General features: G+C 66.6%; 1 protein-coding gene across 3 annotated transcripts in view; it reads right to left on the reverse strand.

Annotated features, from left to right (window-relative positions):
• Window positions 1-510: 510 nt before the first annotated feature.
• VAV2 (vav guanine nucleotide exchange factor 2) overlaps window positions 511-13,284 on the reverse strand; it is a 91,498-nt gene continuing 78,724 nt past the window's right edge. The window contains exons 18-28 of one of the 3 annotated variants that reach the window (XR_008392114.1): window positions 12,072-12,088; window positions 11,348-11,369; window positions 10,558-10,685; window positions 10,141-10,215; window positions 9,460-9,512; window positions 7,766-7,882; window positions 6,403-6,490; window positions 5,313-5,436; window positions 4,411-4,463; window positions 3,595-3,749; window positions 511-2,431 (exon numbers count right to left, since the gene is read on the reverse strand). Coding sequence is in view for 2 of the 3 variants with exons in the window: in XM_037127659.2 (XP_036983554.2) it covers window positions 2,384-2,431; window positions 3,595-3,749; window positions 4,411-4,497; window positions 5,313-5,436; window positions 6,403-6,490; window positions 7,766-7,882; window positions 9,460-9,512; window positions 10,141-10,215; window positions 10,558-10,685; window positions 11,348-11,369; window positions 12,072-12,088 (914 nt within the window). In the remaining variant the exon portion in view is untranslated. Of the gene's footprint in view, window positions 2,432-3,594; window positions 3,750-4,410; window positions 4,498-5,312; window positions 5,437-6,402; window positions 6,491-7,765; window positions 7,883-9,459; window positions 9,513-10,140; window positions 10,216-10,557; window positions 10,686-11,347; window positions 11,370-12,071; window positions 12,089-13,284 lie in introns of all 3 variants that reach the window. The other 2 variants (XM_037127659.2, XM_053667698.1) reach the window with 2 other exon arrangements.

Genomic DNA, 13,284 nt, shown 5'->3' on the forward strand with positions numbered 1-13,284 from the left:
AGGCTCCGGGTCAGGAGGGGCAGGACGGGCTGTGCCCACCCCCGCTCCAGCCACGGACGCCCCCAGCAGGAGCTCCACCAGCCTCCTGGGGGGGAGAACCTGTTGAGAAGGGGAGGAATGGGCAGGGGTGGTGCTCCATCCGCCCCAGAGCCCGCCTCTGACTGCCTCCTGGCAGAAGAAGGGACCCTCTCACAGGCCAGTCCCGCCCTCAGGGGAGAGCACTGAGTTTATCTCCCAACACACAAGGCAACAGGGGGGGTGGGGGAGGAAGGGCGAAGCCGGGCTCAGATCCCTCCAGACAGGAGGACAGCTGCCACCCCGGGGCTGCCCGGGGGCCAGGTGCTGTGCCAGCAGGAGGAGGTGCCGGCTGGTGTCATGATCTCCTCCAGACCCACAAGCCGCGTCCCCTGGGCTGACCTGGCCCCACCCGAGCAGGGCAGACCCTGAGGGAGACACAGGAATCCAGCCACACCCTCCCCCGCCCCACCAGCACAAAAGGTCAGCCACTCCCAAAGAAAAGAACTGAGGTTTATTTGCAGTAAAAACTGTGGTCTGAAAAAACCTATTGGCAAATGTACAGTCTGCGTTCCACCTGGGGTCACCTCGGCTGTAGGGCCCCAGATCCCGGACCCATGTGCTCGGGCCGCAGGCGTTCACTGCCTGAAGCCCCTCCGCCCCGGCCCCGCCCTGGCCCTGGCCCCGGCCCCCGCCCCTCCTCTGCCGCGTGGAACAGTGCAAAACCCAACCAAAGCAACCCCACGTGTCAGGAAGAACGAAACCGAACATTCACAAAACCCAGGGCTCCAGATCCGGTGTTCTCGGCGTCCTTTGGTGTCACGGCCACCTGCTTCAGGATGGGCTCGAATACACATTGTTTTCCTGATCTTATAAAATCTCGTCCTTAGTATTCACAGATGGACAGATACTGGGAGCTTTGGATGAAATAATTACACACTTCTGTTTCCCTCAAAAGGCAAACAAGCCAAACCAAAAACATAGCAACAGAAACACAAAGCCGGACAACAGTAAACAAAACGGGGCCGGCCGGGCGCGTCCCCTCCCATCCCCTCCCACGGGGGCTGGCGGCCCAACCCACTGAGCCGAGGGTCGTGCGCAAAGTGCAGGGTGCGCCCCGAAAGGGAGGAGGGTCTGCCCCCTTTGAGGCCGGCTCTCCCGCCCCCGGCGCGTCACTCCGCTCACCCTCTTCTCGAGCCTCTGCAGGCTGCCCGCTCTCCTCCCCTTGCTGCCCGCCACCTTGGACCCTCCCTGCCTCGCCCCAGGCCAGGACGCCTAGGGGCGACGTGGCTGGCCTCAGAGGGACCCCAGGGAGCAGTGTGGCCAGCAGGCCAGCCTGGCCCCCCCACAGAGCTGTGCAGCCGACCGCAGGGAGGAGGGGCCCCGAGAAGCCCGGGCTGCACCGGGAGCTTGGCCACAGCCCTGGGAGGGAGGCTCTCCCTGGGTCTCGTGCAGCGTCCAGGCGGAGAAAACAGGGTCTGGCCAAGCCAGCCAGAGGTCAAGGCCAGCAGAATTTGGGAGTGGGCGTTACAGGGGTACAGCTGCCTCCAAGAGCACTTTGTTCGGCCTGGCCACTGGCCCAGTTCACGAGCCACAGCTCTCAGAGGGAACACAGACCAAGGGCGAGAGCCGACATCCTGTGCAAAGGCTGCGGGGCCCCCCACGGACCCCTCTGCAGGACAGGCGACACCCAGAGGGCGCCCCGCACGGGAGGGCGGGGCCTCCTCCCACAGAGGAAGGCGAGCAGCAGGGACAGAGGGAGGGAGGCCTTCCTGCCCGCACTGGGGTTCACAGAGATGCGTGTCTGCGGACAGCGGGGGCACAGGCAGTACCGTGGGCCAGGGGGCAGGCCAGCGACTGGCTCGTCCCCAGGCTCCCTCCCGAGAGAGGCCCCTTGCAGTGCGTCTCCTACACCTGCACCCCTCAGGGCCTGAGGTGGCCCCTGGGAGCAGCTGGAAGCCAGAGGGCCAAGGGTCCAGGCGAAGCAGAAAGGGTGCGGGGAAGGTCCCCTCCGCGCGCCCAGCCCTCCCTGGGACCGCATCCATGTCCAAAGCCAGGCTTCCTCGAGCATCTCCACCAGGCAGGGGCAAGACGAGCCCCGGCCTCACCTGCCACCCGGCACCCGCGCCTCCGCGGGCAGCCAGGTTTCCTCTATGTACAAGTGGCGAGCCCCGGACAGGCCCCCGAGGGCAGGCGGCTGGCGGGGCGGTCTGCGGTGAGCGAGAGCCTGGGCCACCCTCCCCGCCCCTGCAGGCTGCTGCGCACAGGAGGCTCGGCGGGCGCTTCCCCTCCGGGTCAGGACCTGGAGCCGCACGTCAAGCTGGCGCCACCCTTCCAGGAGGCTCCCGAGTCCCCGGTGTCCCTGCCGTCACTGGACACCCTCCTCCTCCACGTAGGTTGAGGGAAACCAGCCGACCTGAAAGAGACCGCAGGACAGAGTAAGGGCGGGGCTGGGGGGGGTGAGGGCGAGCTCGGGTTCCGGGACGGGAGGGCTCCTTCGAAAGGCTGCCCCGCCCAGGAAAAGCGGCTGCGTGCCTGGTGGGGCGGGGCCCAGGTGCACACGGGAGCCTGGAGTGAATGTGCCAGCCCCGAGCAGTGTAAGATGAAACTGCTCTCTTTCTAGCCGCCAGCTAGGAAAAAACACCCCGTCTGGAGAAAGCAGCAGCACCCAGAGCCCCAGGGTCCCGTAGGCGCAAGCTCGGGGCTCAGTCAGGGTCCAGTGACAGGCGGGGAGGGGAAGGCAGAGCCCGGGGGCCATCTCCAGCTCCCCCAGATGCGGGACGTGATCGCCAGGAAGGTAAGAGACTAACTTGAATGCTCCAGAAGAGGGATGGAAAAGCAGAAAATTTTAGCAGAGAACAGAACTCAGCACATAGAAGCCCCAGAATGGGCCCTGGCTGGTGTAGCTCGGTGGATCGAGCACCGGCCCGCGAACCAAAGGATCATGGGTTCAATTCCCAGTCAGGGCACATGCCTGGGTTGCAGGCCAGGTTCCCCAGTGGGGGGCACTCAAGAGGCAACCGCACACTGATGTTTCTTTCCCTCTCTTTCTCCCTCCCTCTCCAACTCTAATAAAATATATTTTTAAATGGTTTAGAAAGAAGTAAGTGTGTGTGTGTCGGAGCCGGGGCAGAGAAGAGGCAACAGGCGGAGAGGTGGGCACCTCGGTCCTGATCGGCGAAGCCGGGCACCCGCCGCGGCACTTCTCTAAGTCTGACAGCGCGTCAAAGTCAGTTATGAGAACCCTACTGTGAGCACGTGGAGAAAGAGAGTGAAACCCAGAGGCACTCAGACCCAGCGAACACCGAGATACACCGGCGCAGACCCGCACTGCGGGCCAGACCGGGGGCTCCGGGCAGTGGGGGCGCGGAGACCCCAACACGCACAGGGAAGGTGAATCGGGGGAGCACCGACTGCCGGGCACAAAACAATGCCTCTCGGGGTTGGACACAGGAGACTCGGGGCAGATGGCGGCTCCTTCGCAGACCCCGGGAGGAGCTGCACTGGGTCACGTGCGGCCGCAGCCCCGGTCCCCCCCCCCCCCGCCCCGGGGGCCTCTGGGCAGTCGGGGCCACTCACCCGGCCGCTGGTCTCGCCCCGCCACCAGCCCTGGTCCCCGCCGATGCGGCTGTAGATCTTCACCACGTCGCCCTCCCGGAGCGAGAGCTCCCGCATGTCCCGAGCAGCGAAGTTGTACCTGGCCACGGCGGTGCCGATGACGCGGGGCGTGCACACTGTTGGGGACGCGGGCGGCGTCACACCGCTGCCTCTCTCCCCAGGGGCCCGGCCCAGTGCCCGGGGAGAGGACGTCGCAGCCCGGCCCCACTGCGGGGCCCCTCACTCCTCTGTAGAGACCACAGGGCGGCACGTGGTCTGAGGTCCCCCCACCTGGAGGGAACCCGGGGGGTCACCACCCGGGCCGGGGCCGTCTGCCCACACTCTGACCGCTGCAGCCCCCGCGCCGCCTGCCCGAGGCCAGGGCCCACCTGCACTCCGACAGCACCTGCCCCGGCCCGGCCTCCCACTCGTCCCAGGTCCAGATGCCCCACCAGACTGGAACCAAGCCCGGGGCCCCGGAGTCCTGACGGACAGACAGGTCGCAGTGACGGGGAAAGCACACAAAGCAGGGGGAGGGCCCTGAACTCTGGTAGCGGACGGCCATGCAGTGGGGCCACGGAGACCCCGTCCTCCTGCCCCTACAAGTCCCACAGCGCTGAGCGGGCCTCGCCGGCTCTGCGCCCCCACCCCCACCATGAGGGTGGCCGCTTGGGTGCTGACCGCGACCAGAGGCAGAGCTCCCAGAGAGCAACAAGGGACGAGGGCTGACCAGCTGCGGAGCCACCGCTCGGGGTGTGCGTGGCGGACAGGTGGCGGCAGCGGGGAGGGCGGCGGTACCTGACCAGAAGGGAGCGGAGGGGCCCTGAGGAGCGAAGCTGAGGCCCTGAGGGCTGAGAAAAGAGAAGTTGTAGGAGGCGCAGGAGGCTGCAAAGAGGCGAGAGAGGAGGTGACAGGGGGTGCAGGAGCGTCCGAGGGACCCACGGCGCACGGCCACAGCGGCAGGGGTGGGGCCAAGGGCAGGGGACGGCCTGCAGGCCCACCCGGGCTTGGGCACAGCGGCTCTTCCCAGCCCCCCTCACTCCCCCTGCACCTGCATATCCCAGATGGCAAATCAGGGGCGCCTCCTCCCGGGGGCTCCGTGCTTAGAGCCCCACCCCCGGCCCCCGCAGAGAGCAGGTCCTCACTAAAGGCCCGTCACCCCTCCCTTGCCTGCTCTGCCTGGACCCAGGGCTCCTCAGGCCCCTGCAGGCCGGAGGAAGCAGAGCGGCTCGGGGGTGGTCCTGGGCTGGACGTACAACGCTCCAGGCCCACTATGCCCCCACCCCAGGTGGCCCCTGGCCTGGGCTGCAGGGCTGCACCCCACTCACAGGCGCTGGGCCCGGCTTTCTCACAGTGGAGGCCCTGGGGGGCGGGGCACAGGGAGGGATCTGAGGGCAGGTGGGCCTGCCCAGTTCTCTCACGTGCTGACCTCTGGGCAGAGGCACCAAGAGTCAGAGCTGGCGTACCCCACCTGTCCCCTGAGACCACCAGGGCACCCCGGCTTGGGAGGGTGCTTGTGATGGGCTGGGGGGTGTCAGGGCCACTGCTCCCAGGAGCCGGTACTTGGGAACAGGCTGCCGGCCTAGGTCAGTGTGGCCCATGGAAAGCCCTCCTCCAGGGCAGGTAGTGGGCAGGGAGGGCCTGGGCCGTGGGAACTGGGACAGCGGAGCCCTGGCGGGCTGGGTGGGCGGGGGCCTCACCTGGGGACCGGCTGGAGGCCCTGGAAGCTGAGCGTTCCCGTGACTTGTAGGGGTACTTGAGCGTGGTGTCCAGCTGCTTGAAGCTCTCCTTGAGAGAGTGGCACTGGTAATACTCCACCAACTCCTGCGGGACACGTGTGCTCACTGACTGTGGCCACTGCCTCCAGGCAGGCCTCCCTCCTCCACCTCCTGGGTTCACGGAGGGAGCTCCTCCCCTCGATCCCGAGACCTGCCTGGCCCTTCTCCCCTCAGCACTAGGCCCAGGGTGGCGGGTCAGTGTCTCGAAGACTTTCGATCCAGCCACTTCTCTCCCACAAGTTTCTGACGGGAATGTCCGTGAAACGCTGAGACTGAGGTGTGTGTGTGAGGCTGTGTGATGGAGACAAGCAGGAAGCCCCCCAGGGTCGGACACCAGGGAAAGGCTTCTAGAAATAACAGCTTCTCCGAAGGAGCAAACGCCACCCGGGAAAGGGGGGCATCCAAACAGGGGGGGTCCCACCGCGCTGAGGGGCTGCAACGGCGCTGTCAGTGGTTATGGGGGGAGAGGGCTTGGTGGGGACTTCCTGTTTCACTCTGGGCTTCTGGGGGGGCCACGGTGGGGGGCCGAAGCGCCCAGATTCTCTGGTTGGAGGGTCTGAGAGCACCGGCCACTTGCAGTAAGAGGGTTAATGGGTCTGACTTTACGAACCACCTGGAGACCTGTGCTGTTCCGTGCGTTCCAGGTGGGCTGTGAACGTGCGGGGGTGGGGGGCAGGCAGGGAAGGGGTGCCGTGGGAAGCCCCCCGAGTGTGAGGTGGCTACACGCCAGGCCCTGACGGAGCCTCAGTGAACCACGGTTTCTGGCCCTGGCAGGAGGACCGGTAGGAACGGGCTGCCGATCCGCTGGTGGCCGGGGCGGGCTGGGCCCTCCCCTCACTGCCCACCACGGTCAGCCCACTTGGCCCTCTGGGGGCTTTGGGGGACGGCCCTGACTCAGGGGCAGCAATGAGGCTGTAAGGCATGGGGTGCGGGCCGGGTCTGTGGCCGCAGAGGGAAGCCGGGCCCCTCCCACCCCCAGGGCCAGGCCGGCGGGAGCCACAGAATCACCCACCAAGAGGCTTTCAAATTTCTTCGCTTCTGTGATGTGGATCCAGCTGTCTTTCTCCACCACCTTGATGTGCTTCACCTCGTCATTGAACCTGGATGAAGGACGCGGACCACCGCGGTCAGCCCCTCGGGGCCCAGGCTCGGTGCACGTCACAGAGGCAAACACCCAAGGCCCTCGGCTCACACCTCGGGTTCCACGGCCGCGTCCCTCCAGCCCTCTCCCCACCCGCCCGGGTCTGGGCCTGTCTCCTACTGCTCATCTGTCCATCTGTCTGTCCCCCTTGCCTGTTTCCGGTCAGCCTGCAAGTCCCAGAAGCCCCACAACTCTCCTCCCCTGGCCACTTCCTGAGGCAGGACTGGTGGGCCCCTGTGTCCCCTTCACCTGTGAGGCCTTCGCCCCGTAGGTAGGTCAAAGGTCTGACCTGTGCCCAGGAGGCCTGAGGGGAGCACCCACCCCCGAGGTGGCACGGTCTCCTGAGAGTCCCCAGCTCCACACCCCGCCCCGCAGCCGCCCGGCCTCCAGCTCTGCCCCACTGCGCGCCCTACTGCCAGCCTCGCAGCGCACCGTGTCCGCAGGTCTCAGCCCAAACGGGGCTGTGCTGGTGAGCCCCCTCCGACCCCTCCTCCCCAGGTGCCAACCCCGCCCGTTCCAGCTGACACGGAGGGCAGACCGGGGCCCCACAGGACAGAGGATAACACACTGACATCCCTTAGGACGGCAGATGCTAAAACCTTCCACACACGGAACCTCCCTCCAGACCTGCAGCTGCAGGAACCAATCCTATGAAACGGCTTCACACCCCAGCCGAACGGGTCCCCCAGGGACACAGGGCTGGTGGGACACAGGCCACCCCGAGTGGGGTTCTCGACAGCCCGGCCCACAACTCCTGTCCAGTGGGCGTCCTATGCCACTGGTGACCAGCCCCTGGGAGAGGGGACCGCAGACCCATGAGGGGGCAACCACCCCCTTGGTCTGGGGGGGTACCCAGACCAAGTACCACTGACTGCGGCTACCAGATGGCAGCTGTGTGGCCGTCCTGCACTCCCCCAGGCCCACCTGCGTGCCACTGGAATGTCCCTGAGCCCACAGCATCCCTGCCCTGCTCTGGGGACCGAGCTTCTCTGAGCTTCGGGTTCCCCGTAACCCAAAAACGTCCAACCGAGCCCATGGGGCAGCTAGGGACCGATGGCAGCTGGGACGGCTCACGAGGGACCTGTGGACACCGCTCCTCTCAGAAACGTCCAGATTTGGACACTACGGTCCACAACCAGCCCGACCTAGCAAGCCCCAGGCCTGGAGGGGACAGGGGTCTGAGGTTCAGAACGGCCCCGGGGACGTCCCCGTGGCCCACGCGGCCTCCACGTACTTGATGCTGATGGCGAAGCGCTCCGCCTCCGCCGGCCGCTCCCTGATCAGGTAGGTCCCACTGGCGTGGGATTTGAGCAGGTTGTCCGTCTGCTGCCTCTCCAGGTTGCCGGCAAACCTAGAACATGGGAAGGAGTGAGGGTGGTCACACACGGACCGAGCCTCTGGCATCTGCCCCGCCCCCCCCATCTGGCCGCCTGCCACGGAAACTCTAATCTGCATAATGTGTCCGTTAGGATGAGGCCACGCCCCCGTGGGCAGGGCCAGCGGTGGGCGGGGCCCAGAGACTGAGCGGGGGCGGGGTATCAGCCTGTGGGCACAGAAGGGCGCAGGAAAGATGGAGGTCCAGGGGGATGAGAACCCCAGGGTCTGCAAGAGGGGTCCAGGGCGACACCGACGCCAGGGTCGGTTTTCAGAGTTTGAACAGCAGTGATAAGCCCTGGCTGGTGTGGCTCAGTGGACGGAGCGCCAGCCTGCAGACCAAAGGTTTGCTGGTGCGATTCCCAGCCAGGGCACATGTCCGGGTTGTGGGCCAGGTCCCCAGTGGGGGGGGCATGAGAGGCAAACACACACTGATGTTTCTCTCCCTCTTTTTCTCCCTCCCTTTGTTTCTCTCTAAAAGTAAATAAACCAATAAAGTCTTTAAAGAAAAAGCAGCGATAAATAAAAGCTGTTCCCGCATGGGTTTTGTTGTAACACACCAGAGACCACTGACACGCCCTGGAAGGAGTTCGGGCAGATTCACACAGGAAGCCCTGGCTGCCACCTCTGCTAGGGCCAAAGCCAGCCCAGACGGAGGGCGAGCCCCCAGCCCCGCTTCCTAAACAAAACCCGTCGCCCTTCATGCCTCCCTGTCAGGCTGAAGCGAGACGTGTGTCCCAGTGTGCAGACGCGAGGCCTGCCATTAGGAATCTCAGGTCCTGTGAGCTCAGCCATCAGGTGAAAGTCGCGGCTGGGGGGCCCCCTGTGCCCGTGAGACCTCCGCGTGGGGGAAGGGCGAGCGCCAGCAGGCCCGGCCTCCCGGACACACACCAAAGCCACTGAGCCCGGGTGTGGGACATCGAGGTACAGCCCCGGCACAGCGCCGGGCACGGGGTGGGGGGGCTACAGGGAAGAGCCCCAAACTGAAGACCGTGAGGCTGGACGCTCCGGGGCGGGCGGTGCCCACACTAAAGCCGCCCACACTGTGGCCCCTGCAGGGGTGGCCGGGTGACGCGGCAGGTGGAGTGACAAATGCCGGACTCCGAGGCCCACCTGCACCTGTGACCCGTCCCTGCAGTGTCCCCCCCTCACTCAGGCTTTTATCGACACAGCTGCCCTCACTGTCCTGGCGGAGCCGCAGCTGAGTGTGTGCCTGACTCGATCTGACCTGCAGCACGTGGCTTTCCTGTATTGCACATGACAAACCTCGATGAAGGTTGCGTAAAAAAAGAACTCCCTTCTCCCGAACATTCCACCCGATGATGTGCCCTGACAAGGCAAACCAGCTGCCAAGGGATGGACGACCCCCAACTCCAGGTGACTTAGGGGCCGAGAAAGGAGAGGGGCTGGGGCTGCAGGGCTCTGCCAGCCTGCAGACAGCCCAGAACCTGGACCCTGCCTGCTAATGGGCTTCTGGAGCCCCGTCCCCAGCCCGGGCCCCACCCCCAGCCCAGAGGCCCCGCCCCCAGCCCAGAGCCCCACCTGTCCACTCACCAGGGGTAAGCACTGTAGTCAATCTCCCTGGACGGCAGCCGGCCAGTGGGTGGCTGGCAAAAGAGAATGTTCAGGTTAATGTCCCCTCAGGGGCTGCCCAGACCATGGGAGCCAGAGGGGGTCTTGTCAGCAACAACTGGACCACTGTCGGGTCAGAGCCACTGGACTGCGAGGTCCCTGAGGGCAGTGTCTGGGACTCAGGACCCTCAGTGGATGCACAGGTTTCACGGGTGAGTGGTGGAATGAATGAATGAATGAATGAGTAGCAACTAACGACCAGTGCGCCCACAGCCCCGGAAGGGTGTGACTGCCAAAGACCACAGAGTGTTTTGGTGTGGACGGGGGCCCAGGGCAGGCAGGCGGCCCGCCACGGCAGCGTGGTGTCTGGGGGCCAGACCGGCACAAACCCTGAGTGCTCAAACGCGGGTACAGGGCTCCTGGGGGCCGGGCTCGCGGTGGAGGTTGTGTGTTTGCCGCACCTCGGCAAAGCGCAGCCCCCCACTCGCTGAGTCCCCCAAATGGGGGGTCACCCTGCCCCTCGACCCCCACCCATCTTCTCTGACTGTGCTCCAGGGCCAGCTCCCACTGGCCAGTTGGCAAGGACATCCCCAGTGAGGACGCAGTTCTGGGCAGCCCTGGCAATGGCCCCCATGCTCCGGAAGCTCCTGCGGTCGTGCTCACCCGTCCGTCCACGGGGCAGGGCTTCACGGACGTGCTGGGGAAGTAGCCCGACTTCCTGGTCTGCACCAGCCGCCCCTAAAAGATGCCGGGCGGTCAGCGCTGGGCCTGGCCTAAGGGTGGAGTGGCTCCCTGCTCCCTGAGGGCCAGGACAGGGTCAGGGCAGCTCCCCAGACGTGGGGGACCCGCTTGTCCTGCTACAACCTCCGCAGCCCTCACACCCACTGTGGGCAGGAGGGCGCGGGCGTCCCTGCTTCGCAGAGAACACCGAGGCCCACGGGCGTAACTCCGCAGCTGACTCGGCGCTGCGACCAGAGCCCCTCTCCCAGCTGCCGCTGCCTCTTATCCCCGCAGACCCAGCCGGGGAGCCTGGGTGGGGGTGGGGGAGCTGGGTCCCCAGGGTCCGGGCCCAGGACCCACCTCCCACCACTGAGACTCGGGGTCCCCTCTCAGCAGCTCGATCACATCACCCGTCTGGAAGGTCAGCACAGGCTTCCCGGGGGGCGCGGGGTTGCCATGGTAATTCTGCACAGCCACCATCTTGGGGCCTGTGGGCGACAGAGCAGCAGCGGTGGCCCGGGCCTGGTTCTGCCCGGAAGACTCCCGAGCCACTGTTCTGTGTGTTTCGGGACCGGCAGACTCGGGGCCGGGACGGGCGGCAGCTCAGTTCTGAACGGCACTCTCTTCCCACCGCCTTCCACAGCGCTGGCGGAGAGCCGGCCCGGGTGGCCCGGGACAAGGTCCCTGTGTCAGCCGGGCCAGGGGCTTGCCAAGGCCACACAGCTGGTCCGAGCAGCTCTGGGGCTGAAATGGGGGTCCTGGCTGAGACCCCCAGACCGGGCGGGCCGCTCCTAGACTGGGCCCCGTTCTGACTCGGCCGCCGGCGTGGGCCTGGCAGCACCACAGCAGCGGCAGCGGGCCTGGCTTCCCGGCACTGGGTGGCGCCGAGACTTCCCGACATGTGATGCTGTCAGCCTGAACCCCGAGAAGCCACGGTCCCGTGACACTGCGCAGAGGGGGCCCAAAACGGCAGAGACTGCAACAGAACCCAACGTCCGAGGACACCACCCCTCCACTGGGGGGCTGGGGGACACACACGGGGCGGGGGCGGGGCCCGGGAGGCAGGGGAAAGCCGAGCAGTGGCCAGGGCCCGGTGCGAGCTCGGCACCCGGGTGGCCACTGAGGGCAGCAGCCAAGCCCACAGACTCACCTGGTCCGGCTCCGGGGGCGTCCTGTGAGGGGAAGGACAGGCACCAGTGACGAGACAAGGCTGCCCCACCTCAGACGCTGCCCCGCACCCCCAGAGAGAGGGCCCGAGGCGGAAGGGGGCCAGGATCCTCTCTGCGGCCCCACTCCCCTTCCTCTCCCTTCCACCTCGGTGCCTGGTCCAGCCCTGGGACGCCCACCTCCCCTCTCCCCTCTGCCCTCTGCCCTGCCGTACCTGCAACCCCCTCCCTCCAGGAAGCCTGCCCGACTGCCCCAGCCCTGTGGCCTCCCCGCCGGAGCCTGGGCCCTGTCAGCTGCCCGGGACACGTCCTGTTCTGTACGACCGGGGGCGTCTCTGCCCCCACAGCAGGGCCGGGTGAGCAGCCTTTAAGTGCCTGTTAAGTGCAGGGGACTTGTCCCCACAGCTGGGGCAGGACACAAGGTCCACGCCCCACATGTGACTCAGGGGCTTTACCCTCAGGTCAGCTGAATAGACGGGGGGGCAGGAGGACAGACACATGTCACACGCTGGGCACCCCTGGCCGAGAGCCAGCTGCTGGGAAGCGGCACGGGGGTTGGCCGGGCAGGGCTCAGCCATCCGGGCCCGGTGACTGTGGAGGGTGGCTCGCCGAGAGGCCCCAGGGGCACTGAGAGCCAGCACGTGGGCCCTGCCGGGCACGCAGGGCGTGGGGGTGCGGGCGGCAGGAGCGGGGGAGCAGGAGACTCACCAGGTCTGCAGGCGAACCTGAAATGGAAGCAGGTCGGGCCTTAGGGGGCAGGCGCCAGTGCTCGGGCCGGGCCCCCCCAGCAAGAGCGAGGCGCCGGGGGTCCCGCCTGGCACAGACGCGCCCAGCGGGCCGCTGCGGAAGTCTCACTTCTGACGGCAAATCCTGAGCTCTGTCTGCTCTTAGGCGCCCGCGGGAGAACGCAGACCGGGCCTCAGACCCGGTGGCCGGCGGGTGTTCCTGCCCGGCCCCCTCGGCTCCGGGGCAGCGCTGCCTGGGCCCTGGGGGGGCCTGGGCCCCAAGGGGAGGTTGTCCCAACCGACCGCGACACCTGGTAAGGCGGCCGTGGCGCCCAGGCCGCCTACTGGACAGCCCCGTGGTACACGCAGGCGCCTGCAGGTCGCAGGGCCCAGCACCTCAGCCCACCAGACGGAGGAAGCCCGCACCAGAGACCCCTGCCCCTGCCCGGGCCCTAAAGAGGGGACGCAGCACCAGGCTGGGCCCCGGCCACCTGCCGAGGGGGTCTACCACCCCAGCATCGGACAAAGCAGGGACCTCGGGGGCTGCCTGAGGTGGGAGGCCGCCGCGGCCTCAACACCATCGGACACTCACAGTGCAGACGGCTCTGGGCAGAACCCACAGATCGGGGGGACGGGCTCCGTGGGTGTCAGGTGGGGCGGTGCCCAGGCTCCCCGCGGGAGAGGCTCTTGGAGACAGCCTGGCCCGGGGGCAGCGAACACTGAGCCCATCTGTGCCTGGGTCCCCAGCACAGTGACAGAGCCCTGGGGTGCAGGTGACAAAGGCCAAAGCCGCTGCCCAGAGCCTGTGACCAGAACAACGGGTGAGAGCCCCAGGTGGGAGAGAGAGTAGCCGGGAACCCTCCAGGGCAAAGGGCCAGAGGAGACGGGGCAGGACAGCGCCCCGAGGACGGGCCTGCAGGGGAACCAGGCTCCTCAGTGAAGCTGGGGGCTCCCAGGGGCTTTAATGATGCGGAGGTCGCCCTCCTGAAAGACTGGATACGGCCCCTGGGGGAGATCCCAGTTACAAATACACCCAGAACCACGACACACAGGCGTGACCCGGGGGCAGGCAGCTCCGGGCCAGGGGGCTGTGTTTCCTTCTCCTTGGCTTTTTCTATGTTTTCCGAATTTTCGACAGGAAGTGGTGTTTAATCACCAGAAAGGGAAGCACAGGAAGACCACTCCCCTGGAACGTA

The sequence above is a fragment of the Artibeus jamaicensis genome, unplaced genomic scaffold (genome assembly GCF_021234435.1).
Source record: "Artibeus jamaicensis isolate MK-2021 breed Jamaican fruit bat unplaced genomic scaffold, CSHL_Jam_final contig_471, whole genome shotgun sequence".
Classification (NCBI taxonomy): Eukaryota; Metazoa; Chordata; class Mammalia; order Chiroptera; family Phyllostomidae; genus Artibeus; species Artibeus jamaicensis.